Source organism: Lithobates pipiens, unplaced genomic scaffold (assembly GCF_037356315.1).
Source record: "Lithobates pipiens isolate NorthernLeopardFrog02 unplaced genomic scaffold, aLitPip1_a1.2 Scaffold_16, whole genome shotgun sequence".
In the NCBI taxonomy this organism is placed as follows: domain Eukaryota; kingdom Metazoa; phylum Chordata; class Amphibia; order Anura; family Ranidae; genus Lithobates; species Lithobates pipiens.
This window is the reverse complement of record NW_027507748.1, coordinates 59,972,751-59,997,908: the sequence shown is the minus strand read 5'-3', so window position 1 is coordinate 59,997,908 and position 25,158 is coordinate 59,972,751. Positions and strand designations below refer to the sequence as shown.

General features: G+C 41.4%; 1 protein-coding gene across 3 annotated transcripts in view; it reads left to right on the top strand.

Moving 5' to 3' along the window:
- ITSN1 (intersectin 1) overlaps nt 1-25,158 on the top strand; it is a 249,840-nt gene that overhangs the window by 191,758 nt on the left and 32,924 nt on the right. For all 3 annotated transcript variants that reach the window (XM_077479948.1, XM_077479947.1, XM_077479949.1), the window contains 5 exons: nt 13,022-13,143; nt 16,954-17,060; nt 18,060-18,243; nt 21,702-21,800; nt 24,795-24,962. In XM_077479948.1, coding sequence (XP_077336074.1) covers nt 13,022-13,143; nt 16,954-17,060; nt 18,060-18,243; nt 21,702-21,800; nt 24,795-24,962 — 680 coding nt within the window. The remainder of the gene's footprint in view (nt 1-13,021; nt 13,144-16,953; nt 17,061-18,059; nt 18,244-21,701; nt 21,801-24,794; nt 24,963-25,158) is intronic.

The following is a 25,158-nucleotide window of genomic DNA, read 5'->3' as shown; positions in this document are numbered from 1 at the left end:
CACATTGGCCTTACGCCAGTCCAGTGGTACTAATGAGTCCCTAAAAATTAGTAACCATGGCTTTGAAATGGCAGACCTCAGTTCTTTTGGGATCCGTGGGTGTATGCCATGTGGTCCAGGAGCTTTATTCATCTTTCCTACTCTAACTATTTCGGGACCATATCAATTTTGAGCCATAATGGTTCATTTGGGACTGTGTCAATAGCATGCCCATTATGGACTTGAGCTCCCCCATGCTCCTTTGTATACACAAAGATGAAGACTATATTTAATACATTTGCCTTTTCTTTGTCCCCAATTATTCACTCTGGATTATTTTGTAAAGGGCCTACATGCTCAGGCCTGACCTTTTTACTATTAATACATTTGAAGAATTTATTTGTATCTGTCTCTATCTCGCTCTCTCTCTCTCCTGTAATCTGTTTTGAATTTTGCAGCCTTGATTTCCTTTTTACATATTCTGTTATATTTATTTTAACATTTAAATGGGGGTTGCTTCATTTTTATATTTTTTTTAAAAGCTTTTCTTATTCATAGCTTTTTTTTTTTTTACTTTGGCTGTTAGCCACATAGGTTTTATTTTTAGTCTTTTAAACTTATTGCCAATGGGAATATACTTTGCAGAGCATTCACATAGTCTTTTCGAAGAACTCCCTTTTCTGTTATGTGTTCATGGATGCCAATATTCCCTCCCAGTCTAAGTTTTGGAGAGCAGCCTTAGAAAATTTGCTCTTAAAATTGTATTTTTTTTTTCTTTCCAGTATGTGTATGTTGCTTACAACTTACAGTAAATGAAATCGTGTTCTGGTCACTTCTACCCAGATGTTCTTTTATAGGAACATTAGTAATGCATGGTTTTTGATTACCAGGTCCAGCAGAGCATCATTCCTAGTTTGGGCCTCTGCAAACTGTACCAAAAAATTGTCCTGTAATAGGTTTATAAATGTTGTGCCTATTACAGTGCCATTACTCCAGTCAATATCAGTGTAGTTAAAATCCCTCATTATTACCACTGTCAGCCCTATCCATCTGGGCAAAGAGTGGAGTCTCTACCTCATTAACACTGGGTGGCCTATAGCAAACTCCAATGATTAACGTTGATCTACGCACATCTACAGTGGGGCAAAAAAGTATTTAGTCAGCCACAAGTTCTGCCACTTAAAAAAGTGAGAGAGGCCTGTAATTGTCATCATAGGTATACCTCAACTATGAGAGACAAAATGTGGAAATCCAGACAATCACATTGTCTGATTTGGAAAGAATTTATTTGCAAATTATGGTGGAAAATAAGTATTTTGTCAATATCAAAAGTTCATCTCAAGACTTTGTTATATATATACTTTGGTAATGACAGGGGTCAAACGTTTTAAGTAACCTTCACAAGGTTGTCGCACACTGTTGCTGGTATGTTGGCCCATTCCTCCATGCAGATCTCCTCTAGAGCAGTGATATTTTGGGGCTGTTGCTGGACAGCACAGAATTTCAACTCCCTCCAAAGGTTTTCTTTGGGGTTGAGATCTGGAGACTGGACCTTGAAATGCATCTTACGAAGCCACTCCTTCATTGCCCGGGTGGTGTGTTTGGGATCATTGTCATGCTGAAAGACCCAGCCACGTTTCATCTTCAATGCCCTTGCTGATGGGAGAAGGTTTGCACTCAAAATCCCACAATACATGTCCCCATTCATTCTTTCATGTACACGATTTCAGTCATCATGTTCCCTTTGCAGAGAAACGGCCTCAAAGCATGATGTTGCCACCCCCATGCTTCACAGTAGGCATGGTGTTCTTTGGTTGCAACGCAGCATCCTCTCTCCTCAAAACGCAATGAGTTGTGTTTCTACCAAACCGTTCTACTTTGGTTTCATATGACATTCTCCTAATCCTCTTCTGGATTATCCAAATGCTCTCTAGCAAACCTCAGACGGACCTGAACATGTACTGGCTTAAGCAGGAGGACACGTTTGGCACTGCAGGATCTGAGTCCCTGGCAGCGTAGTGTGTTACTGATGGTAGCCTTTGTTATGTTGGTCCCAGCTCTCTGCAGGTCATTCACTAGGTCGGTCCCTCCGCGTGGTTCTGGGATTTTTGCTCACCGTTCTTGTGATCATTTTGACTCCACGTAGTGAGATCTTGTGTAGAGCCCCAGATCGAGCGAGATCATCAGTGGCCTTGTATATCTTACATTTTCTAATTATTGCTCCCACAGTTCATTTCTTTACACCAAGCTGCTTGCCTATTGCAGATTCAGTCTTCCCAGCCTGGTGCAGGTCTACAATTTTGTTTCTGGTGTCCTTTTGACAGCTCTTTGGTCTTCACCATAGTGGAGTTTGGAGTGTTACTGAGGTTGTGGACAGGCAACTGATAACTGATAACAAGGTGCCATTAATACAGGTAATGGGTGGAAAACAGAGGAGCCTCTTAAAGAAGAAGATACAGGTCTGTGAGAGCCAGAAATCTTGCTTGTTTGTAGGTGATCAAATACTTATTTTCCACCATAATTTGCAAATAAATTCTTTCAAAAATCAGACAATGTGATTGTCTGGATTTGTTTCCACATTTTGTCTCTCATAGTTGAGGTATAGCTATGATGACAATTACAAGCCTCTCATCTTTTTAAGTGGGAGAACTTGCACAATTGGTGGCTGACTAAATACTTTTTTGCCCCACTGTATATGCAGTTCCACCCATAATACTTCAGCCTCATCACACTCTCCATCAACTAGGTCTTCTTTCACACTCACGTTGAGTTCACTTCAAGAGACAGACAGCACCACCTTTACATTTGACCCCATCTCTCTGAAAAGAGAACATAGCCAGGATTATTAATAGCCCAGTCATGAAGAATAAAGCCAAGATTCAGCAATACCAATTAAATCATAGTTTGTACCCTGGTATTTGTCTGAATAAAAAGTTATTTGACTCAAATCCCAGTTCTCCTTGTGCACAAAAGCTCCCAACTCTCCTATTTTGCTTTGCAGACTTCTAGCATTGGTGAGCAAATACTTTTTAATTTGTCACATTTTTGCTCTTGTGTTTTGTATATATTTTTTAGTAGTACAAATCGTACTATAATTTCCAATGGTTGTTTGTAACATGGGAACCTTCTTATCACCTGCCATAACCCCCTCCCCCCCCCCATCTATTCCCATTCCACCCTTCCCCTCATCTATTCCCATTTCACCCTCCCCTCATCTATTCCCATTCCACCCTCTTTTAATGTCTGACCCCTAACTGACCTGTTTGCCCAATTGAATTCTAGTTCACCCTCCCCCCTCAATCCTAGTTTAAATACATCTTCAACCTGCCCATAAACCTCTGCCCAAGCACATCAGGACCCCCTTCCATTCAGATGCAAACCATCTTTAGCATATAGGTTGTACCCCAATGAAAAGTCAGCCCAGTGCCCCAGCAACCCAAATCCCTCCTCACACCAGGTCTTTAGCCATGCATCCCGTTCTCTAATCTCCCCCTTTATTTCCTGTGTTGTGCATGGCAGAGGCAATATTTCAAAGATTATACTTTATGCCGTGTACACACGAGCGGATTGTATGGCGTACTTAGTCCGTCATACAATCCGACGGACAGTCCGTCATACTTTCCACTGAACGGACTTGACCACACACGGATAGCCAAACAGTCCGACGAAAGCTTGCGTGATGACGTGTCCAGCGCGTACGACGGGACTAGAAATAGGAAGTCCAATACACAACAAAGCACCTTTCCGCCGTGTAAATCCTTTCTGGGCATGCGCCATTCTTAGTCCGTCGAACTAGCCTACTGACGAGCGGATTGTCCGCTGAAACCAAAGTACGACAGACAGAATTTCGAAAAATCCGAAATACTTAGTACGCCAGACTGCACGCTGAAAAAGTCCGCTGAAGCCCACACACGAGCGGACTGTCCGCTGAAATGTGTTTCGACGGACTAAGTAGGCCATACAGTCCGCCCGTGTGTATGCGGCATTAGGGAAACATTTAGTCCCAGTGTCTAAGTGTTCAAACACATTGAAGACCCCCTTATCCAACTTTTGACATTTTTAATTTTCTTTCTTATTTTCTCTGACAACTTACAAAAGTTGGCTCCGCTGTGATCTTGTTGAAATAGTCAAGTCACCTGTTTTGGGCTGATGCTGCATTATGATCCATTTGATCCATGATCACACACAATGATATTCTGAGTGTGTTACGCAGTGGAGTGATGCCTTTTTTTTCTATTTTGGAAGAAAATCTAACCATATAAAGAGTAACTAAAGAGTTGACATTCCTTTTGCAGATGTCAACTCATGCAAACAATAGAATACTAAATCCCCCAATACTGAGTGGCACTAGGCTGCTGAAGGGACCTTTCTAATCTAATTTAAAGGCAGATGTTTCTGTTGTATTGCACTGTTTCACTCTTATCCAATTGTCTTATTCTCACGATTGTCTGGGACAGAATGTGTAGTGTCTCACTCGCTTTTCTTGCCTAATCCTCTCGAGATTCCATTGAACAGTATTGTTTCCATGGATCCCAGAACTGTTCCCAATCTGTATTGGGAACAGTCTGTAAAAAAATATATATAGTACACTGTAGTGGCTGCATTGTTTGTTTATTTTTCTGTCTTTTTTCCCCCTTTATTTTCACCTGGAAATCCTGCAGATAATACCCTTACCGTCCCTTTGCGACTGCACTAACTTTACTGTATCTATGGGGGAAGCCATAGTTGTCAGTGGACTTCAAACATGTCTGCCTGTGGTCATCTTTATTACATGGTGGAGTGATGAGGCTAGTAGTTTAAACCAGTGGTCTCCAAACTGTTGCCCTTTGTTTGCTTTTATCCAGCCCTTGGGGCACTATTCCTCCCACTGATGCGATACACCATTCTGCCAAATGACATCAACAATAATTTCTTCCACTGATGCCCAACAATGGGGCACTATTCCTCCTGATGACACCAATGATGGAGCGCTATTCTTCCCAATAATAACAAATGTGACAAAGTTTGCAGGCACTGATGGCAGGAAAATTTCTACTCCCGCTGGCTATGGTCCAGCCCCTGTAAAGTCTGAAGAACAATAAATTGTCCCATTGTTTAGAAAGTTTGGAGGCCCCGGTTTAAACAATAGACATTTTTATTGTGCTTTCTTTTAAACGCACATGAAATCCCAAGGACACTGAATTTTTGGCAACATAATCAGGTATTTTCTTGCTTAAAGCGGAGGTCCACCCTAAAGTGGACCTTCCGCTCATTGGAACCCTCCCCCCCCCCCTCCGGCGCCACAATTGGCACCTTTCAGGGGGGGGGGGGTGCAGGTACCTGTACAGTACAGGTATCTGCACCCACTTCCGGCGTAGATTCTGCAGAAGGTACGCCCCTTTCCGCAGAATCTACGCCCCTTTCCGAAGGTCCCCCGCTGCCTGCTGGGAAACACACGGATCCCAGAGGCAGCGGGGACCATCCATGCGCAGTAGGAAACCGGGAAATGAAGCCGAAAGGCTCCACTTCCTGATTCCCATACCCAAGATGGCGGCGGCAGCACCCGAGAGACGATCGAGAGATTGGCTTCGGGTGCCGTCATCGCGGGCGCGCTGGGCGGGTAAGTGTCATTATTTTAAAAGTCAGCAGCTGCAGTATTTGTAGCTGCTGGCTTTAAAAAAAAAAAAACGGCGGACTCCCGCTTTAATAAATTTTTAGCCTGAATAAAAAAAATAAATGCAGGCTCACCGCAGCTAAGGAATGTATTCGTTTTTTTTTGTTTGTTTTAAATATGCTTTTAATTTTGAGTATAAGAGTGAATAGTTATAAATTCTAATCCAAAATTGTTCTTGTAGGCATGTCCACCATGTGTTTGGGACCGTACCTGTTTTACTGCATCTCTATAGCACAAATTCATATCGCTGGATCTCAGTTACTGCTTTTTAACCACTTGCCGCCCGCCATATAGAAAAATTACGGTGGCAAAGTGGTTTTAATATCCTGACCATGTGATCAGCCGTGTCCAATCACGGCTGATCACAGTGTAAGAGCTGGTGATCAGCTTTTCCTCACTCGCGTCTGTCAGACGCAAGTAGAGGAGAGCCGATCGGCTGCTCTTCTGACAGGGGGGGGGGTCTGTGCTGATCGATTATCAGCACAGCCCCCAGAGGATGCCCACACTGGACCACCAGGGATGCCCAGCACCAGGTATGACCCCCTAGACCACCAGGGATGCCAGTCAGTGCACACAATGGATGCCAATCAGTGCCCATAATGGGCTTCACTGATTGCCATGCATAATTGTTTGGCACTGGCATCCATCCCAACAATACTGTACACTACAATGCCGCCTATCAGTACCCACCCATGCTGCCTATTGGTGCCCATCCGTGCCACCTATCCATGCCGCCTATCCATGCCAATCCGTGCCACCTATCAGTGTCTATCTGTGTCACATATCAGTGCCACTTCATTGGTGCCACATTGGTGCCCATCAGTGAAGGAGAAAACGTACTTATTTACAAAGTTTTGTAACTGAAACAAAAAAAACATGTTTTTTTTTCAACATTTTCAGCCTTTTTTTATTTTTTTTTAGCAGAAAATAAAAATCCCAGAGGCGATCAAATACCACCAAAAGAAAGCTCTATTTGTAAGAACAAAAAATTTAGTTTGGGTCCAGTGTAGCACCGCGCAATTGTCATTCAAAGTGCGACAGCACTGAAAGCTCAAAATTCGTCTGGGCAGGAAGGTGTATAAGTGCCCTGTATTGAAGTGGTTAATCATAATGTATCGCCTTAATTTAGAATGGCACTGCAACACACACATGCAGTAGCTTCCCACACCCCTGCAATACACTGCACAAAAATGCCATAGGTTGTGATAGCCTGCTTGGTTTAAAAGGCTGCAGATGCAGTCTTTCTTGCATTTGGGGGGGGCTGTCATTCCATTTAAAATTAAAAGGATGTCTTAAAGTAAGTGCGCTTAATGCGAAAGGATCCTCAAACTTACTGTTCGGTCTACATACAGACCTCCCAAAATTCCTATTTTGCTTCTGATTCGATAAAAGTTGAACCACCCACCCACTGTTGATGTCTGGTGAGATCTTCAATATGCTTTATCTGTAGCTTGTCATTGATAACCTGCCAGAGTAAAAAAAAAAAAGCAACAGTAAGATGCTATCTAAATTTAAGGCAATGAGTAAAGTGACAATGAGCCATTTACCTCAATGTAATTTTCAGGCACCGAACACCAAAAGGCACTAAAAGGACAGTATAACATGTCAGTTCTCCCTGTTTACAGTGCCTAAAGACTTTTTTATCAATAAAAATAATAAAAAATAAATGGTGTTTTTCATCAAACTAATGCAGAATTTTTCCACACTTAATTTGCACAGGTACGTTTTTTTTTTTTTTTTTCTCTTTTTTTTTTTTTCTCTTTTTTTTTTTTTTAAGCTTTTAAATCTTTTTTTTTTGTAGCTTTTAAATCTGAACGTCAGGCGAGCAAATAATTATACAGATTAAATACATTAAAAAAAGCTGTTTTACCTACCAAAGGATTTGTATTTTGTTCTTTTTTCTGAGGTTTTACACACCTATACCACACTGCCTGACAGGGGAGGGGACCTGATCATTCTCTGCTGCTGTTTCACTTTCACTTACAGGACCTCTTCCCCGCCCTGCAACTGGACAGTGGAAAGAGAAGCAGGAAACCAATGAGCTCTCTTCTTAGCTTGCTTCTTGTACTGCAGAACACCTGATTGTCGTCTCTCTCCCCATCTTTAACCTGTGCTGTGTAAACTGTTTAGTAAAGTGTAAGAGGCTATCAAGGTAAACTTAGGGACTTACACTGCTTGTATGTTAAAAATAAATAAATCAATAAAAAATACATTTAACAATGTATTGGTGATTACAGAGCTGCATTTACATATCTTTTATGTCTGCCTAGAATGAGGTGTTTAAAGTGTCGGGGGGGAAATATCATTCTACAGTTAACTAAGGCTATGGTTCTAATTTATTCCTGTTTGTTTTATTTTAATTATTATTAAAATGTAAGTTTCAGTAATACATAATTACTGCATAATTATTAATATAAAAAAATGGTATCCCGTAATTTTTTGTAACTTGTTCTATGATTTACCAAGTTTGGTGTTCAGGTTCATTTCATCGTGGTCTGCCTGCTCAGATGTTCAGTAAACCGATCACAATAAAGGTTTTTTTTATATATATATAAATTGTCAGCACCTTGTGGGGCATTAAAGCTGATCTCCTGGCAGATATAAAATATGCAAATTAAAGCAGTCCTTTAATCAGTTATACTATATTAAATATATATTTTGAAAATGCAAGAAGTGTAAATACCTGAATTTGATCAGGTATCGGCCTCTTGCAGTTCCTTTAACCACTTAAGGACCGGAAGGGTTTGCCCCCTTAATGGCCTGGCCATTTTTTGCGATACGGCACTGCTTCGCTTTAACTGATAATTGCGCGGTCATGCAACGATGTACCCAAACAGGATTTGTCCTTTTTTCCCCACAAATACAGCTTTCGTTTGGTGGTATTTGATCACCTCTACGTTTTTTTATTTTTTGGGCTATAAACAAAAAAAAGCATCAATTTTGGAAAAAAGCTATATTTTTCACTTTTTGCTATAAATATCCCCACAAAAAAAAAAATATAAAAAAGTCTTCCTCAGTTTATGCCGATATATATTCTTCTACCTGTTTTTGGTAAAAAAAAAAAAAAAAAAATGACAATAAGCGTCCCATTTTTATTTCTCTTTTTTAATTATTTCTTTTTACTAGTAATGGTGGTGGTCTGTGATTTTTAGCGGGACCGCAACATTGTGGCTGACAGATCTGAGACTTTCGACACTTTTTTGTGACTATTGACATTTATGCAGCGATCAGAGCTAAAGAATAGCCACTGATTACTGTGTAAATGTCACTGTGTAAATGTTAACTTCATTCTGTCTGTCGGGAGCGATCACGGGTGGCCAGCGGGCATCACGCCCCCCAGCCACGCACATCGGCTCCGGCGCCACGCCCCCTACAGCTCTTAAAGCGGCTGACTTACAGTTATGGAAATTTGCCCAGGGGAGCCAACCTGCCACAGTATAAGTGCGGCGGCTGGTCCTTAAGTGGTTAAAGCAGAGTTTGAGTGTGTGAGGAAGAAGCATCTCAAGGAGCCAATCAGTACTTGTGCAGCCAAAAAGCATGTTAATAGGAGGAGAGAGAGTAGAGGAAAGAGCTCATGACTGTGCTGCTTTTCCTTTGACTGTCCAGTCATAGACTGTGTCCCCGAAACGGTACTCTGATGTTTATAAAACTCCAATAAAGCTTTAATCTGGAACCTTCCTTGCTGATGTTCTTTAGATTAGCAGTAGAAACCTGCCACATGTTCTAACAATTCCCATTCTTTGCACAACCAACAATTTGATAAGGTCGTAACTCTATCTCCTATAAGCATGGTAATACTATATATACTAGGGATGTGCAAAATTGAGAGAGTGAATTTCCATGATCTTCCTGTAAAAATCTGGAGACTTTCTTGAAACATCTTTAGAGTCAATGGTGAAGGCGAAATGAAGGTGTTTTTGAGGTTTTCAATTGTTAAAGTTGTTTTTTTCAACTATCCTGAACCTGTTCCAAAAAAGGCCCCTTTAGGCTGGATTCACACCTATGCAGTTTTAGGCCCGATTCACACATTTTTAGTGCTTTTTGCATTTTGCAGATTTGCACCACAGTCCATATACCATAGTTTCCTATGGAACACGTTCTGTAGTGCAAATCTGCAAAATGCAAAAAGCACTGAACATGCATAGGTGTGAATCAGGCCTTATTGGCTTCCTTTTTACCAGAAAGAAAGAGTGAAAAAAGTGGTATATCCAAATTAAATACAAAAGTGCTGGCCCACCTTCCCTGCCCCTCCCTGCATGAGATTTTTTTTGTAGCTACCAGGAGAGGAGTGAAGAGAAACACTGTCACTTAATGGAGAAGTACAGCCAAAGCTCATTTGGCTTTACTTCTCCTAGGCATCACAGGAGTGCAGTTCGTTCTTCACTCCTGTGCCCGCTTTCAGCAGACAGCTGGCTGAAGCCGTTCCAGGCTGAGGCAAGATTATGACAATAAATCCGGGATCTGCCCATAACCCTGGACTGGCACCTGACTCAGCCTCTCATCGAGCCGCAGCCCAGCGCTCCAGTGAGCACATGGGGAGGGGGGGCGGGGAGAGCAGACAGCGGTGACTGTCAGTCAGCAGCTCTCTGCTCACGTAGCTCTGAGAACCATGCGATCAGTGGTCTTTGATTGCTCGGTTCCCAGTCTTAAAGCCAGCAGGGAACTGATGCTGCAACCACCTGGGGAAGTATGATTTTGAAATCATACTATATCTTTTAAGTGACTTCTCTAAATTTGCTGGGGCTGCTGACATCACATCCACAATGGTGGTGCCAAGCATCAGTCTCGGGGCTTTTGGATGTCTACTGTACACAACAACAGGGGGAGGCTTTTAAAGGAAATCACATATATAAAATGTATGCTCTTTTGGGAAGATTGTTACTGAAATGGCTTGGAGATGGGGTTCTCTTTAATTAACTACTTAACCTAGTGATTAGTCCCCATAAATGAACATTGATCCCATCACAGCCCCTATAGAATTCTACTCTATATCCTTGCTCCAATATGAAATCTATAGAGAACATAGGGGTATATTTATAAAATACAAAATAGCTGTACAAATTACTTAAGCTTTCCCACAGCCATTGCGAATAATCACTATATTGTTTATAATATGCTTATTTCCTATGATCATCTGTTCCATCTAGTGGTCGTAATGCAGTATTTTCCTAATTAAGGTATTTCAGGAAAATTTCACATTATGGCCACTAAAGGGAGTTGATCATAGCATTTATTATTTTTTTATTTTTATAAATAGACCTCATAGTGATCTAATAATAATTATTAAGAAACACCATACAGGGCTTCCTAGAATGGTTTACCTACTAGCGGTCTTGCTATAATTGGTATGACTCGTGCCATCCAAAACTTGTTCTGTCCTCTTGTATTTCTGCATTGTTGTATCTTGATGCTTTCCATTGACAGTCATAATTTTCACAAAAAGTATTGGGAATGGAGGGGGAGGTTTGGCAGCAGAAGGGGCCCTGCTGGGTCCTCTAAGTGCGCATGAATTCTGCACCCCTATTCATTCTTAGGAGGAAGCCATTCTTATGGTGTCTTGCAGAGGTATGAATTAAAGTGATTGTAAGGGTAATTATTTTAAATAACAAATATGTCATACTTGCCTCCACTGTGCAGCTCGTTTTGCACAGAGTGGCACCGAACCAGCTCTTCTGGGTCTCTATGCGGCTCTCACGGCTCCTCCCCACATCAGATAACCCCCTGGAAGAAGCTCTCTCCCAGGGCTTACCTTGGAGGCGCGTTCCCGAGTCCAGCATTCGGCGTCCATAGAGGCCGAATGCAGGACTCGGCCCCGTCCCCGGCACCCATGTCACTGGATTTAATTGACAGCAGCAGGAGCCAATGGCTGCACTGCTATCAATCTATCCAATTGAGCCGGGAGCCTGTGGAGAGAGAGAGAGAGAGACAGAGCGTCCCCACCGACTGAATTAAGGGGTTCAGGTAAGTAAAACGGGGGGGGGGGGGGGGGCTGTTGGCTGGTGACTGCCAGGTGTTTTGCATCCTATGCATTAAGGTGACAAAAATATTAACCTTTACAACGCCTTTAACCACTTGAGGTCCGGGCCATAGCCAAAGGATGGCCACAGCGCAGACCTCAATTTCCGGGAGGCCATCATAGGACATCCTCCCTTGTGCACTCCCTGCAGGGCGCACGGCGAGCATGCTGTGATCACCGATCCGAGTAAGGGGCCGATCACGGCCCCTTACCATTTGATCAGCTGTCAGCCAATCACAGCTGATCACATGATGTAAACAAAAGCTTGGTAATTGTTTTTTTTTCTCCTCACGCTGGCAGTGTGAGGAGAAAAAAAAAAAGACGATCACCAGCTTAATGGGTTAAGGAACATCGGTCCCGAAGAGGAAGGATCACAGGCACCTCATCTGTGCCAATCAGTACCCCCCCTGCCAGTGCCCACCAGTGCCACCTATCAATGCCCATAAATGCCACCTATTAATGCTCACCAGTGGTGCCAATCAGTGCCACCTATCAGTGTAAGCAATCATTGCCCATCACTGCCGCCTCATCAGCGTACATCAATGAAGGAGAAAAATTACCTGTTTTTAATATTTTATGACCAAATATAAAAACAAAAAAATTAAATCTTTTTCAATTTTTTTAACAAAAAATAAAACCACCAAAAGAAAGCTCTATTTGTGGGGAAAAATAAAAAAAATTTCATTTGGGTAAAGTGTTGTATGGCCGTGCAATTGTCATTCAAACTACATCAGCGCTGAAAGTTGGTCTGGGCAGGAGGGGGGTTTAAGTGCCCAGTAAGCAAGTGGTTAAGGGTAAGTTCATGCACAATAAGAGGACATGTTTACTGGTAATGCAGTACTATGTGGGACTGCACAGCAAAGATTACTGGATCAAGAAGGTTTTTGTCCAGGTGGGCAATACTGTTGTCTTTCAAGTCAAAAGAAAAATATTATTTTCTAAAGGTATTTTTTTGAAGGCTTTCACCATAATATCAATTATCTAGCCATCTAGTATTTTTGTAAGGCTCCTGTATGCTGGTGATTATGGGGTTGTGCCATTGTGTGATTTGCCATTTCCGATTTTGGGTTTTGGTACATTTAACTTGTAAATATGACCACCTACAAGGTTACAGGAGCTAATGGTGCTTTCAGACAACACTGTCGTTGTGTGATAATGCCTGTTGTTGTTTTCTACCCAAGGGCCGTCTAACTTACCATCACAAAACAAAACTTCTGACCCTCAAAACAGTATCATAATCCCTAAATTTTCATATAGTAAAGCTCTAAATTTTCTGCTTATTCTGCCTTTTATTGTCATAAACAGTTTTTATCACTGTAGGTCTGAGGGGAACCGCTAGTACAGCTATTTATGGTGCCCTTTTTATGTTTCAGGGTGTGCGGACCTCCATCTCCTGGACATGTTGAGTCCCACGGAGAGAAAACGCCAGGGCTATATTCACGAGCTGATTGTGACAGAAGAGAATTATGTGAATGATCTTCAGCTGGTCACAGAGGTGAGCTGGATAGTATAAACTACACCCTTTATACCAGGCCCTCTTACATGTCCTATTGTAGTGACCATTATACCTAAACTACCATTGGAAGTGGAACTTGAAACTATTTGCATAAGCTCAAGTATCTCATTTACATCTACGTAATATGAGCCCTTATCTTTATGACAACTGCCATATTATGATAACCACCATCACTTTTTTCCATGATGAATGAAAAAGGAGAGGGGGAGCCAAGCATTTCTAAAAGGGATCGTATAGTGCATGGTATATTTTTATTTTTATTTTTATTTTTTATTTAGGACTGCAAAATATATAATACAATTTTTACATCCAAAAGCAGTATTAAACATAACATATAATATATTGCAGCTTATCTACCGATCATTAACCTCCCTGGCGGTATGATTAGTTCTGATTTTAGGTGCTGAAAGCGGTACAATTATTTTGCATGGAAATTTGGCATTTTATATTGTAGGCCTGCAATTCTTAGGAATAACTCTCTTAAATCTGTTCAAACCAGAGTCTAGCAGACATCCCGGGTATGATAAAGTTTATAATATAATAAATAATGATAATAAATAATAATAAAAATTATTCAATAATGTAATCAAATCCAAAAACACTGAAATTTGCTCATTTGCAGAATTGTCGCTGTCATTAGATTTAGTGTTTGATGACGAATTTCCCCACAAATCGCTATCGCTCAATTCTGCAAGTGATTATAATTTATTATCGCTGTTTTCTAGCTGGTCTAAAATCACTTTTGACATAAAGGGACACTTTTTGGTTGCTATGGGCAATCTCTAAATTCCAGGCAGAAAAAACAGTATTTATAATATAAAAGTGCATGCAGGGCACCGGACAGACCACTAGGGACAAAGGAGGTGTGCCATTTTTTTTTATACAGTACTGTAATCTGTAAAATGACAGTACTGTGTGTGTTTTGTGTGTTTTTACTTTTTTGAATTTGGCGCCGATCTCCGCTCCTGTGCGTCGGAACGTCGCAGGGAATGGAGCTCGGCGGCACTCGGGCACTGTGAATCGAGCGGAGGACGGCTCGGTCACACAGCGAGGAGGACATCGCTGGATCCAGGGGACAAGGTAAGTAACTTCTCCCTGTATCCAGCGATGCGATCCCGGGGCTCGGGGTTACCGCTTATGGTACTGAAATCCCAGCCCGAGCCAGACTCGGGATTACCGCCAGGGAGGTTAAACGTTGTGGCTGCATCAGTTTTCTTTTTTTTTTTCTTTTTTTCCCCCCTGTTTTCATCTGGTGATCTGCTCAGTAAAATACCACTTGTATTAGAGTACCTCCACTCTGTATGAAGGAGCACAGGGCCAGCAGCATTGTCAGTCTGGAGTGGGAGAGTGTTATATGTACTAGCAGATTTAAGTACACTAACAAGTTGAATCCAAACTCCAGCTAATAATTTATAAGCAGTCACAGAAAACTTTTTCCTTTTGGGATAAAGGTTGTACACACTGTAAACAAATAAAACTGGTCATTATAAGCAATCACTGATGCATTCTGCTTGAGGGCTTATTCTTTTTGAAAAAAAGACTTGCTGGCTGGATCACCAGATGAATATAGAAGAAAGAAAGCCTAAAAGCAAAAAGAAATGAATGCAGCCATTACATGTAAGAAATGGTAAGCTGCAATATAATAAATGTTTGCTTTTGGGTTTAGCATTACTCAAAGTCGGGTAATTAAGAAAAAGTGCATATTTTTCTAGGCCCCCTTTCATTTGTTTACCTATCTATAGTGCTCTGTTGAATATATTGGGGTTTAGCGAGCTCTATAACTCATCCCTTGTACCATACAATATCAATAAACCATGGTGTTGCTCCAGGTCAGTCCATGTTTGCTCACCATAGTCATGTGCTTGTGCATCTTGTCACTGACAATGCCAGTTACAGAGAAGATGGATAACCGCACACTGAAATGTACAAAAGGGGCTTTTTTTATTGATCCATACAATCAAATACACAAGAATGAGCAAAGACATGGACATGCTGCAACTTATTTCCTGCCTGCTTTAAGATGGAGCCTTGTAAAATTCAGAGCGAAAGATAGTCTGAAAGCAAGCAGCTTTTGCTGTGCCTTCTCTGTAGAAAACCCATAATGCTCTGGGAACCGTGTCATAGGTGCACCCCTTATTAAAGTGTGGGGTGCATTTGTATTCAGCTCCCCTAAATCAATAATTTGTAGAACCACCTTTCGCTGCAATTACAGCTGCAAGTCTTTTTGGGGATGTCTCTACCAGCTTTGCACATCTAGAAAGTGAAAATTTTGCCCATTCTTCTTTGCAAAATAGCTCAAGCTCTGTCAGATTAGATGGAGAGCATCTGTGGAGAGCAATTTTCAAGTCTTGCCACCGATTCTTAATTGAATTTAGGTCTGAACTTTGACCAGGTCGTTCTAACACATGAATCTGCTTTGATCTAAACTATTCTATTGTATCTCTGGCTGTGTATTTAGGATTGTTGTCCTGCTGGAAGGTGAACCTCTGCCCCAGTCTCAAGTCTTTTGCAGACTCTAACAGGTTTTCTTCTAGGATTGCCCTGTATTTGGCTCCATCCATCTTCCAATCAAGTCTGACCAGCTTCCTTGTGCCCGCTGAAGAAAAGTATTCCCACAACTTAATGCTACCACCGCCATGTTTCACGGTGGGGATGGTGTGCTCAGAGTGATGTGCAGTGTTAGTTATCCACCACACCTAGCGTTTTGATTTTAGGCCAAAAAGTTCAGTTTTGGTCTTATCTGACCAGAGCACCTTCTTCCACATGTTTGCTATGTACTCCAAATGGCTTATTGCAAACAGGACTTCTTAAGGCTTTCTTTCAACAATGGCTTTCTTCTTGCCACTTTTCCTTAAAGACCAGATTTGTGGAGTACATAACTAATTGTTCTCTTGTGAACAGATTCTCCCACCTGAGCTGTGGATCTCTGCAGCTCCTCCAGAGTTACCATGGCCTCTTGGCTGCTTCTCTGATTATTGCTCTCTGTCTCCTTGCCTGGCCTGTCAGTTTAGGTAGAGGGCCATGTCATGGTAGGTTTGCAGTTACGCCATACTCTATCCATTTTCTGATGATGGATTTAACAGTGTTCCGTGAGATGTTCAAAGCTTGGGATATTTTTTATAACCTAACCCTGCTTTAAACTTCTCTACAGCTTAATCCCTGACCTGTCTGGTGTGTTCCTTGGTCTTCATGATGTTGTTTGTTCACTAAGGTTCTCTAACAAACCTCTGAGGGCACCACAGTACAGCTGTGTGTTTATACTGACATTAAATTACACACAGGGGGGCTCTATTTACTAACTAGGAGACTGCTGAAGGCAATTGGTTCCATTAGATTTTAGTTAGGGTTTTTAGAGTAACGGGGGCTGAATACAAACGCATGCCACTTTTTTCAGATATTTATTTGTGAAAAATGTTTGAAAACCATTTATCATCTTCCTTCCACTTAACAATTATGTTCCACTTTGTGTTGCTCTATCACATAAAATCCCAACAAAATGCATTTACGTTTTTAGGTTATAACATGACAAAATGTGGAAAATTTCAAAGTGTGTGAATACTTTTTCAAGACACTGTATAACGAGGAAAGGTCAGAAACCCTTATATTAATGCTTTCTCTAGGTAAATGGCACGAAGACCCGACAGCCAGGCACGTAGCCTTTTTTTTTTTTTTTTCTAAAGCAATAAACATTCATATTTCTCTCTTGACAGGTTTCCTTGTTCTAAGGTTGGAAGCAATTGTTATACACACACATACTAATCACTGATATTGGGTGGGTCTGCATTTCAGACATTCCATAAGCCATTGCTGGAATCGGAACTCTTAACCGAGAAGGAGGTGGCAATGATATTTGTCAACTGGAAGGAGCTGATCATGTGCAATATTAAACTGCTCAAGTAAGTAGTGTTTTATAGCTTTTAACAGTCTGGTAATCCTTATAAATAGATTTTTTTTTAAGTTTATCTTAAGACCCCGTTCACACTTGTGCGACTTGTCATGCGACTGGATCCCAAAGTCACATGATAAATCACGATCCATGTTTCCCCATTGATAACTGTTCATATCTGTGCGACTTCATAGTAGTTCCTGCACTACTTGGGTCTGATTATCATATGACTTGAGGATCATAGACTTCAATGTAAACCCTGCAAAGTTGCATGAAAGTTGCACCTACATGATACAGATGCAATTTGTGTGCAACTTGTGAATGTCAGCAATGACCCCCACCCTTAAGGTGAACCCAAGGCCGAAATGGAAAAAAAATGTGGGGTCGTCCCCAAAATCCTCACTAGACCCTTATCCAAGCATGCAGGTAAGGAGGGGGGCGAGCTAGTGCCCCCCCCTCCTGCTCCTGAATCATGCCAGTCAGCCACATCCCCTTAACATAGGGGGTACTTTGGAGCCCCAAAGCACCTTGTCCCCATGTTGCTGGGGAAAAGGACCTCTTCCCTACAAACCTTGTTGGTGGTTGTGGGAATCTGCAGGCGTGGGGCTTACTGGAATCTGGAAGCACCCTTTAACAAGGGGCACCCCAGATCCCCCCTCCCCCCATGTGAATGCATATGGAGAACATACCACTACCCGTTTATTAAAAACAATACTAATAGCCACACTCCCTGCAACCTCTCTTCATCCCGTGTAGTGCAAACAGGCATAGCCTACATGAGGGTGACAATGCTGCTCTGAATTCATGAGCTGTGAAGCATCAATGCCATCCCATCTCGGAAAGCTGCATTAGGTGGACTTCAGTAGCAAGCTCAACAGGTATTTGTGGGGTTGCAGAGGACTAAGAGAAAACTTTATGTGCAAATAACCTTCCAATCCAGTGCTGCAGCACATACTTTTAAGTGGCCAAAGTTGTACTTTTTCATTTAACTGCCAATTTTTATACCAAGGGCTTTGCGAGTTCGCAAAAAGATGTCTGGTGAAAAGATGCCTGTTAAGATGATCGGTGACATCTTGACGGCTCAGTTACCGCACATGCAACCATACATCCGCTTCTGTAGCTGTCAACTAAATGGTGCTGCACTCATCCAACAGAAAACCGATGAAGTGCCAGAGTTTAAGGAGTTTGTCAAGGTAAGAACATTAGGATGACCATCTCAGAGTGTTTGTCATAAGATGACAGGCTTCACCTATTCTTGTATATTGTGTTTTCAAAGGTTACATTTTAGAAAATGTTTTTGTTATATCAGTAAGGCTCAAGAGCCATCTAACTATAGAAAACTTTTCATAAAGATGATGTGTCCTTGTTGACAACTATTTATGGTTCCTAAAGCCCCCATATACATAAGCTGAACATTTCCCAAAAGGAATGAGAGCTGTTTTAGGCTGAATTTAAAGTATAGCTTGAGATTTCAATAGATTTCACCCATTATGGAGATTCACCCTCCTGTGTTTTATCCTGATTATGTTTATCATAGAGATTGAAAGTAGAAACAAAATCCCATGTTTTGGGTTGTAACCAGAACAGGAATAGAGGGGAAATTTTCCAACTAGTTGTGGTGATTACCTCACTTTGGATGGATTTCCTCTCACTTCTGGTTTTGGCTACGGGACAGGAAGTGAATGGAAATCTTCTTAATGGGACATGGGATGGCGAGAAAAACAAATGTAAGGGGTTATAACTTTTTTTGTGCTAAATTTACAAAAAAGTTTTGCCTTCAGTTCTGCTTTAACAACCTCCCACCAGTCTTGTTAAAGCGGAGTTCCACCCAAAAGTGGAGCTTCTGCTCATTTGTCTCCCCCCCCCCCCATATGCCACCTTTCGGGGGAGAGTGGGGAGCGGATACCTGTCCCCACTTCCGAGAGAGGTATCCTGTCCCCACTTCCGGGAGACCGAGCCACGGCGCATTACATCAGCAGCTCGGCTCCTTCCTCCTTCCCTCATCGCTAGGCCAGTAGGAGAGTGCAGCAGTGCCTGTCGCATGCACAGTAGGGACCCAGCATGTTCCTCTTTAACAACCTCCCACCAGTCTTGTTAAAGCAGAATTCCACCCAAAAGTGGAGCTTCTGCTCATTTGTCTCCCCCCTACCCCCCCCCGCGTGCCACATTTGCCACCTTTCGGGGGAGAGTGGGGAGCGGATACCTGTCCCCACTTCCGAGAGAGGTATCCTGTTCCCACTTCCGGGAGACTGAGCCACAGCTCATTACGTCAGCAGCTCGGCTCCTTCCTCTTTCCCTCATTGCTAGGCCAGTAGGAGAGTGCAGCAGTTCCCCTCGCATGCACAGTAGGGACCCGGCATGAAGCGGTAATGCTTCACTACTGGGTTCCCTCACCAGCAAAGGTGGTGGCAGCACCCGACAGCTGATGGAAACATCAGCTGGGGTACCGACATCGCTGGACTCCAGGACAGGTAAGTGTCCTATTATTAAAAGTAAGCAGCTGCAGTATGTGTGGGGTGGGCGGACCTCCACTTTAAGGGGAGAAGTAATCAGACATGTTACAAAAAAAAAAAAAATTTTTGAGCTTTGTATTCTCTCTGATAGCTGACATTGAAGGAGTCTGAACATGTATGTCAACGACATACAATGTACATCTCTGCAGTACTTGCACATTTCCCTGTCTTTTATCACTTAAAAGTCCCTGCAAGTACAGAAAAATACCTTTTCATCTACTAAAAATGTAATCTGCTACTAATTTCTTCTTGTGGAATTACATCACAAGACATTTTTTGGACTGAAATTGCAAGCCATAGTGTCAGCCATACCCATTTTTAAAACCCCACTGCATACGGACAAATTGTTCTGTAGTGCAAGATGAGAACTGTGAAGGATTTAGATAGCAGGAATTGAGCACAGGACAGCTCCGTGTTCTGTGCACACTGACACAATCGTTTTGAAATGCCATTTTTTGAACAAATATAACAAAACTCTTCCAATGGTTATTTAACAAAGCAAAAGGGAGAAAATAACAGAAGATTAGTGTTGGGGTTTAAATGTACAGCCCTGGCCAAAATGAGATTGTCACAAATATAATTTTTTACAAAGTCTGCTGCTTCAGTGTTTTTAGATCTTTTTGTCAGATGTTACTATGGTATACTGAAGTATAATTACAAGCATTTCATATGTGTCAAAGGCTTTTATATTAAGTTTATGCAAAGAGTCAATATTTGCAGTGTTGACCCTTCTTTTTCAAGGCCTTTGAAATTCACTCTGGCAGGCTGTCAATCAACTTCTGGGCCAAATCCTGACTGATGGCCACCTATTCCTGCATGGAATTTGGCAGAATTTGTGGCGTTTTTTTTGTTCACTTGCCTCTTGAGCCACTAGTTTTCAATGGGATTAAGATCTGGGGAGTTTCCTGGCCATGAACCCCAAAAAATATTCGGTATCACTTTTGCCTTATGGCAAGGTGCTACATCATGCTGGAAAAGGCATTATTCGTCACCAATCTGTTTTTGGATGGTTGGGAAAAGTTGCTCGCTAAGGATGTTTTTGTACCATTCTTTAGTCTTGGCTGTGTTCTTTGGCAAAATTGCAAAGGAGCCCACTACCTTGGCTGAGAAGCAACCCCACACATGAATGGTCTCAGGATGCTTTACTGTTGGCGTGACACAGGACTGATGGTAGCACTCACCTTTTCTTCTGTACAAGATTTCTTCCAGAAGCCCCCAAACAATCAGAAAGGGGATTCATTGGAGAAAATTACTTTACCCCAGTCCTGAGCAGTCCAAACCCTGTACCTTTTGCAGAATGTCAGTCTGTCCCTGATGTTTTTTCCTGGAGAGAAGTGGCTTCTTTGCTGCCCTTCTTGACACCTGGAAATCCTCCATAAGTCTTCACCTCACTGTGTGTGCAGATGTACTCACACATGCCTTCCATTCCTTAGCAAGCTCTGCACTGGTGGTGCCCCAATCCCCTTAGCTGAATCAACTTAGGAGACGGTCCTGGCTCTTGCTGGATTTTCTTGGGTGCCCTGAAGCCTTCTTCACAAATGCAGTGGAAATCTTTTTAATGGGATTAAGTTCATTTTCATGGAAAAGGGACTTTGCAATTCATCTGATCGCTCTTCATAACATTCTGGAGTATAGGTAAATTGTCATCAGAAAAACTGTGGCAGCAGATTTTGTGAAAATTAATATTTTGTGTCATTCACAAAATTTTGCCCACAACTGTACTTTAAATGTGCCTCTTCTTGACCCTCTCCAAATGTCAAATTCTGGGTCTGGATAATGCCTACACGTTGAACCACCAGCTATGGCTGTCCTATGTGTAATGTAGGTAAAAAGGGGCTTTAACCCCAACGTAATGTAGAGAAAGATTCATTAATGGAATGGGCCCATTGCCTAATTCGTGAGTTAGAGAATATGGAGGTAATTACACTTACCACATTTATCTGATTGATCTATCCATTTTTCTTTTTTTCATGTGTCTATAGATTTAATTTCATGTACCGTATGTAAAATAATTACAGCTTTATTAACCGAAAATACAATTTGACACATTTTAAAAAGTTATGCATGGGTGGTATTCTTGACTTTTTCACAAATGCTGATACATTCACACTTTTTCACATATTTTCTTGTCCCTACAGAGGTTAGCTATGGATCCTCGATGTAAAGGAATGCCTCTGTCCAGCTTCATTCTTAAACCTATGCAAAGAGTAACTAGATACCCTCTTATCATTAAAAATGTAAGTAACCAGCTTCAAGTAAGATCTCACCTTTAAAGCTCGGTCATAATTTAGCTTTTTTGTATTGGATACAATGAGAAAAGGTTGTACCTGTTGATAAGATTTGCTTTCATTTGCTGTTCTGTGTATGGTCAAATTTTTTCCTATACATGTCGGAATGCCTTATATATAAATAGCATCGATTTCATGTAGTTGCTGCCCTAAATCTACACCTGCTGAGAAGACTAACTCAGATTTCCTAGTTGTAAAAATCCATGAAAGCATGATTTATGTTATCGATATGAAATACAGAAATTGAAATAAAATCTGGAATTGAAATAACTTCTAAACAAAATATTATCTGAAGGTGATTACAGATTCCCTCTATTTATTCCATATATGTATTCATTTGTCTATTCATATAATTAGCTAATCTATTAAAACTCTGATAGTTACTGTTGATAGCACAATAATATAAGGTTAGCTATGAAAACAAACACACTGTTTAGTAAAACAATGTCTTATTTATTTCCCAAGAAAATAGGAAAATGCTAACATGAAGATACTAAAGGAAGATATTACAAAGCATATAACAATAGAACATATAACACAAGAACATCAAAGATACTTATCACATGGTCCTCTCAGCTGGGCTCAAGGTGATATAGAGAGAGCCGTAAGGCTCAAAAATGGTAGAGAGAGCTCTCTGACTCATTCAGCCCTTTTATACTTAAATCATACACCATCCAGACCCAACCCCATTGCCATCCCATCTAGACTTTTGATGAATCACAGTATTTATAGGGCAGTCCTCCTCAGTATATTATATTACTGTCCGTCCTGCTGTATTGGGCTCTAGGGGCAGCATTGTCCATGTATCATGTCTCTGTATCCTGGGTCAATCTTCAAAGCCTGTTGGTCCTTTGATCTTTGTAACCCACCTTCATCAATTATCCCGGCAGCCAAGAGCCCCGTTTTGAAGCTCGCTTGCATAGCGTTATAACATCAGGTGGTCCGCAGCCAAGCTTTTGTTCAGTCTTGATAGAGGCCTGATCTCTTCTGTCAGGTGTGTTACAAAGCATTGATGTGCAACTTGTTACATTTCAGACCTGGTATCAACCAGAAAATCGTATATATGGAAGACAACCAAGAAATCAAGAGTAGAAACACAGTTCATCACCAAAAGTTTTTTTTTTAAGAAGATTAATTCTTAACTCCTCTAAAACTATGAATGTATACAAAATATCTCTAGTCTTAATATTAAAAAAAAAAAGCCTTCTCTGATCACATAACCAATGTAATGTGGCAATTGCTGACAAGGTTCATTGTGGGTGGTGCATCTGTGCTTTGCACTACAGTTTGGGGCTAAACAGCACTCCATAATGACATCATCTCCAGAAGTGTAAGAAGGATTGGCAGCTGAGAGAATGGTGCTATAGTAAAGCAGTGATGTGGAGCATACAGTATTGTTAATTAATGATTAATTTCTTCTTCATGTAGGTCTCCGGTTAACTTAACATATAAACAAAAAAAAAAAGGGAAGAAAAAAAAAAGGGGGGGGTGAGGGGAGGGGAAGAGGGATCCTTAGTTATTTAAACATAATAGCCCTGGGTAATACTAAAGGTCTCCTTTATGTTCCTCCAACCACCTTTTAACCTCATTTGGGGCGCTAAAAAAGAGGGTTAAGCCTAAGGCGGTCATTCATAATCGGGCAGGGTATAACAATGCATAGGTTATATTGTGTTCTTAGAGAATACGCTTAATGTGGATGAATTCAGCCCTCTGCTTCTGCAAGTCTGGTGAAAAATCCGGGTAGAATGACACTCTAGTCCCCTTGTAGAAGATGTCCCTTAATTCTCTGACCCTTCGCATCAGGATAACTCGGTCATTGTAGTTCACAAATTTCAATATCAATGGCCTAGCACGTACCTCTAGTGGCCCAGCTCTAGATGGCACTCTATGGGCCCTTTCTATAGCGAAGAGTGCTGTAAAAGAATCATCCCCCAAAAGTTCTCTAAACCAGTTTTCCAAGAAGGCTATAGGGTTAGGGCCCTCGCTCCCCTCTGGCAATCCAATCAGACGCACATTGTTCCTACGATTTCTGTTCTCCATTTCGTCTAATTTTGATGTCTGCATAGTAATCTGCTTCTGTAGCCCAGTTATTTTTTGCTGTAGTGGAAGGAGCTCGTCCTCAATCATGCTTAGTCTTTCCTCAAGTACTGTGGTTCTTTCTACGGTATTGCTCAGCAATTGGCCCATGGAGTGTAATTCGGTTTTAATGCTACTTAGCTGGTTATCAAGGCCACGGATAGAGTCTTTACATTCATTAACTGCTACACTGCTAATCATTAATTAACAATATTGTATGCACAAATAGAATTATAAGTTTAGAAATGGTATGCTATGTAATTTGGGATACTGACTAGCAATATGTATAGTCAATACGAGATTCGCATTAAGGAAAAATTAATTATTTAGCACATTGTAAGCACATCATATGTACAAATTGAATTATAGTTTAGAGATGGAGTGTTATGCAATTAACGGGACACTAATGTGATATTTATTAGGAAGGTGGGGGTTATGTTAGGTGTGACTCTATATAGTACAAACTTTATTACACGTGGGGGGGTTGTTTTCACCCTTTCCCCCTCCCCCCCCCGTTTTTTTTTTCCCCTCACTATATTTTTCACTATATTGGGGTGAATTGAATAATAGAGTAACCAGACTAGCATGTGCATATGACTTAGGGGATGAGAAGTATAAAGCAATGGTATTTGTATAGTGTGACATAGTATATTTTTGTTGATGTTTTGTAGTAAAAGGCCCATCTATATTGAAGCAGTGAAGGAGTGCTATGGATGGGCTATTTTGCTGGAGACTTTCTCACTGAAGGTTCCCCCCCCCTTTTTTTTTGGGAGATATATTTGCAATGTTTACTTGAATGTTGAAGGATTTACTATCTTCACTGATGCATAACAATTCAATGACATATAAATCTGTTACAATCTCCAGATTATAGAAAATACACCTGAAAATCACCCAGATCACAGTCATCTGAAGCAAGCACTGGAGAAGGCAGAGGAGCTGTGCTCTCAAGTTAATGAGGGTGTCCGAGAAAAGGAGAACTCCGACCGACTTGAGTGGATACAGGCACATGTGCAATGTGAAGGCTTGTCTGAGGTTTGTCTCCAGAGGGTGCTGCTCAGCACACACGTCTCACCAGACAGGTGGAGGGGTGCTCTAGAAGATGTGTGGCCGTAGTAAATCATAGCTTTTAGTTCCAAACCTTGAAAATAAAGCTCATCCTCCATATTTGCAGTAGGTGACCCTAAAGGGGCATGAGTCAGGACAGATGCAGCATTTTTTAGAGCAGTAT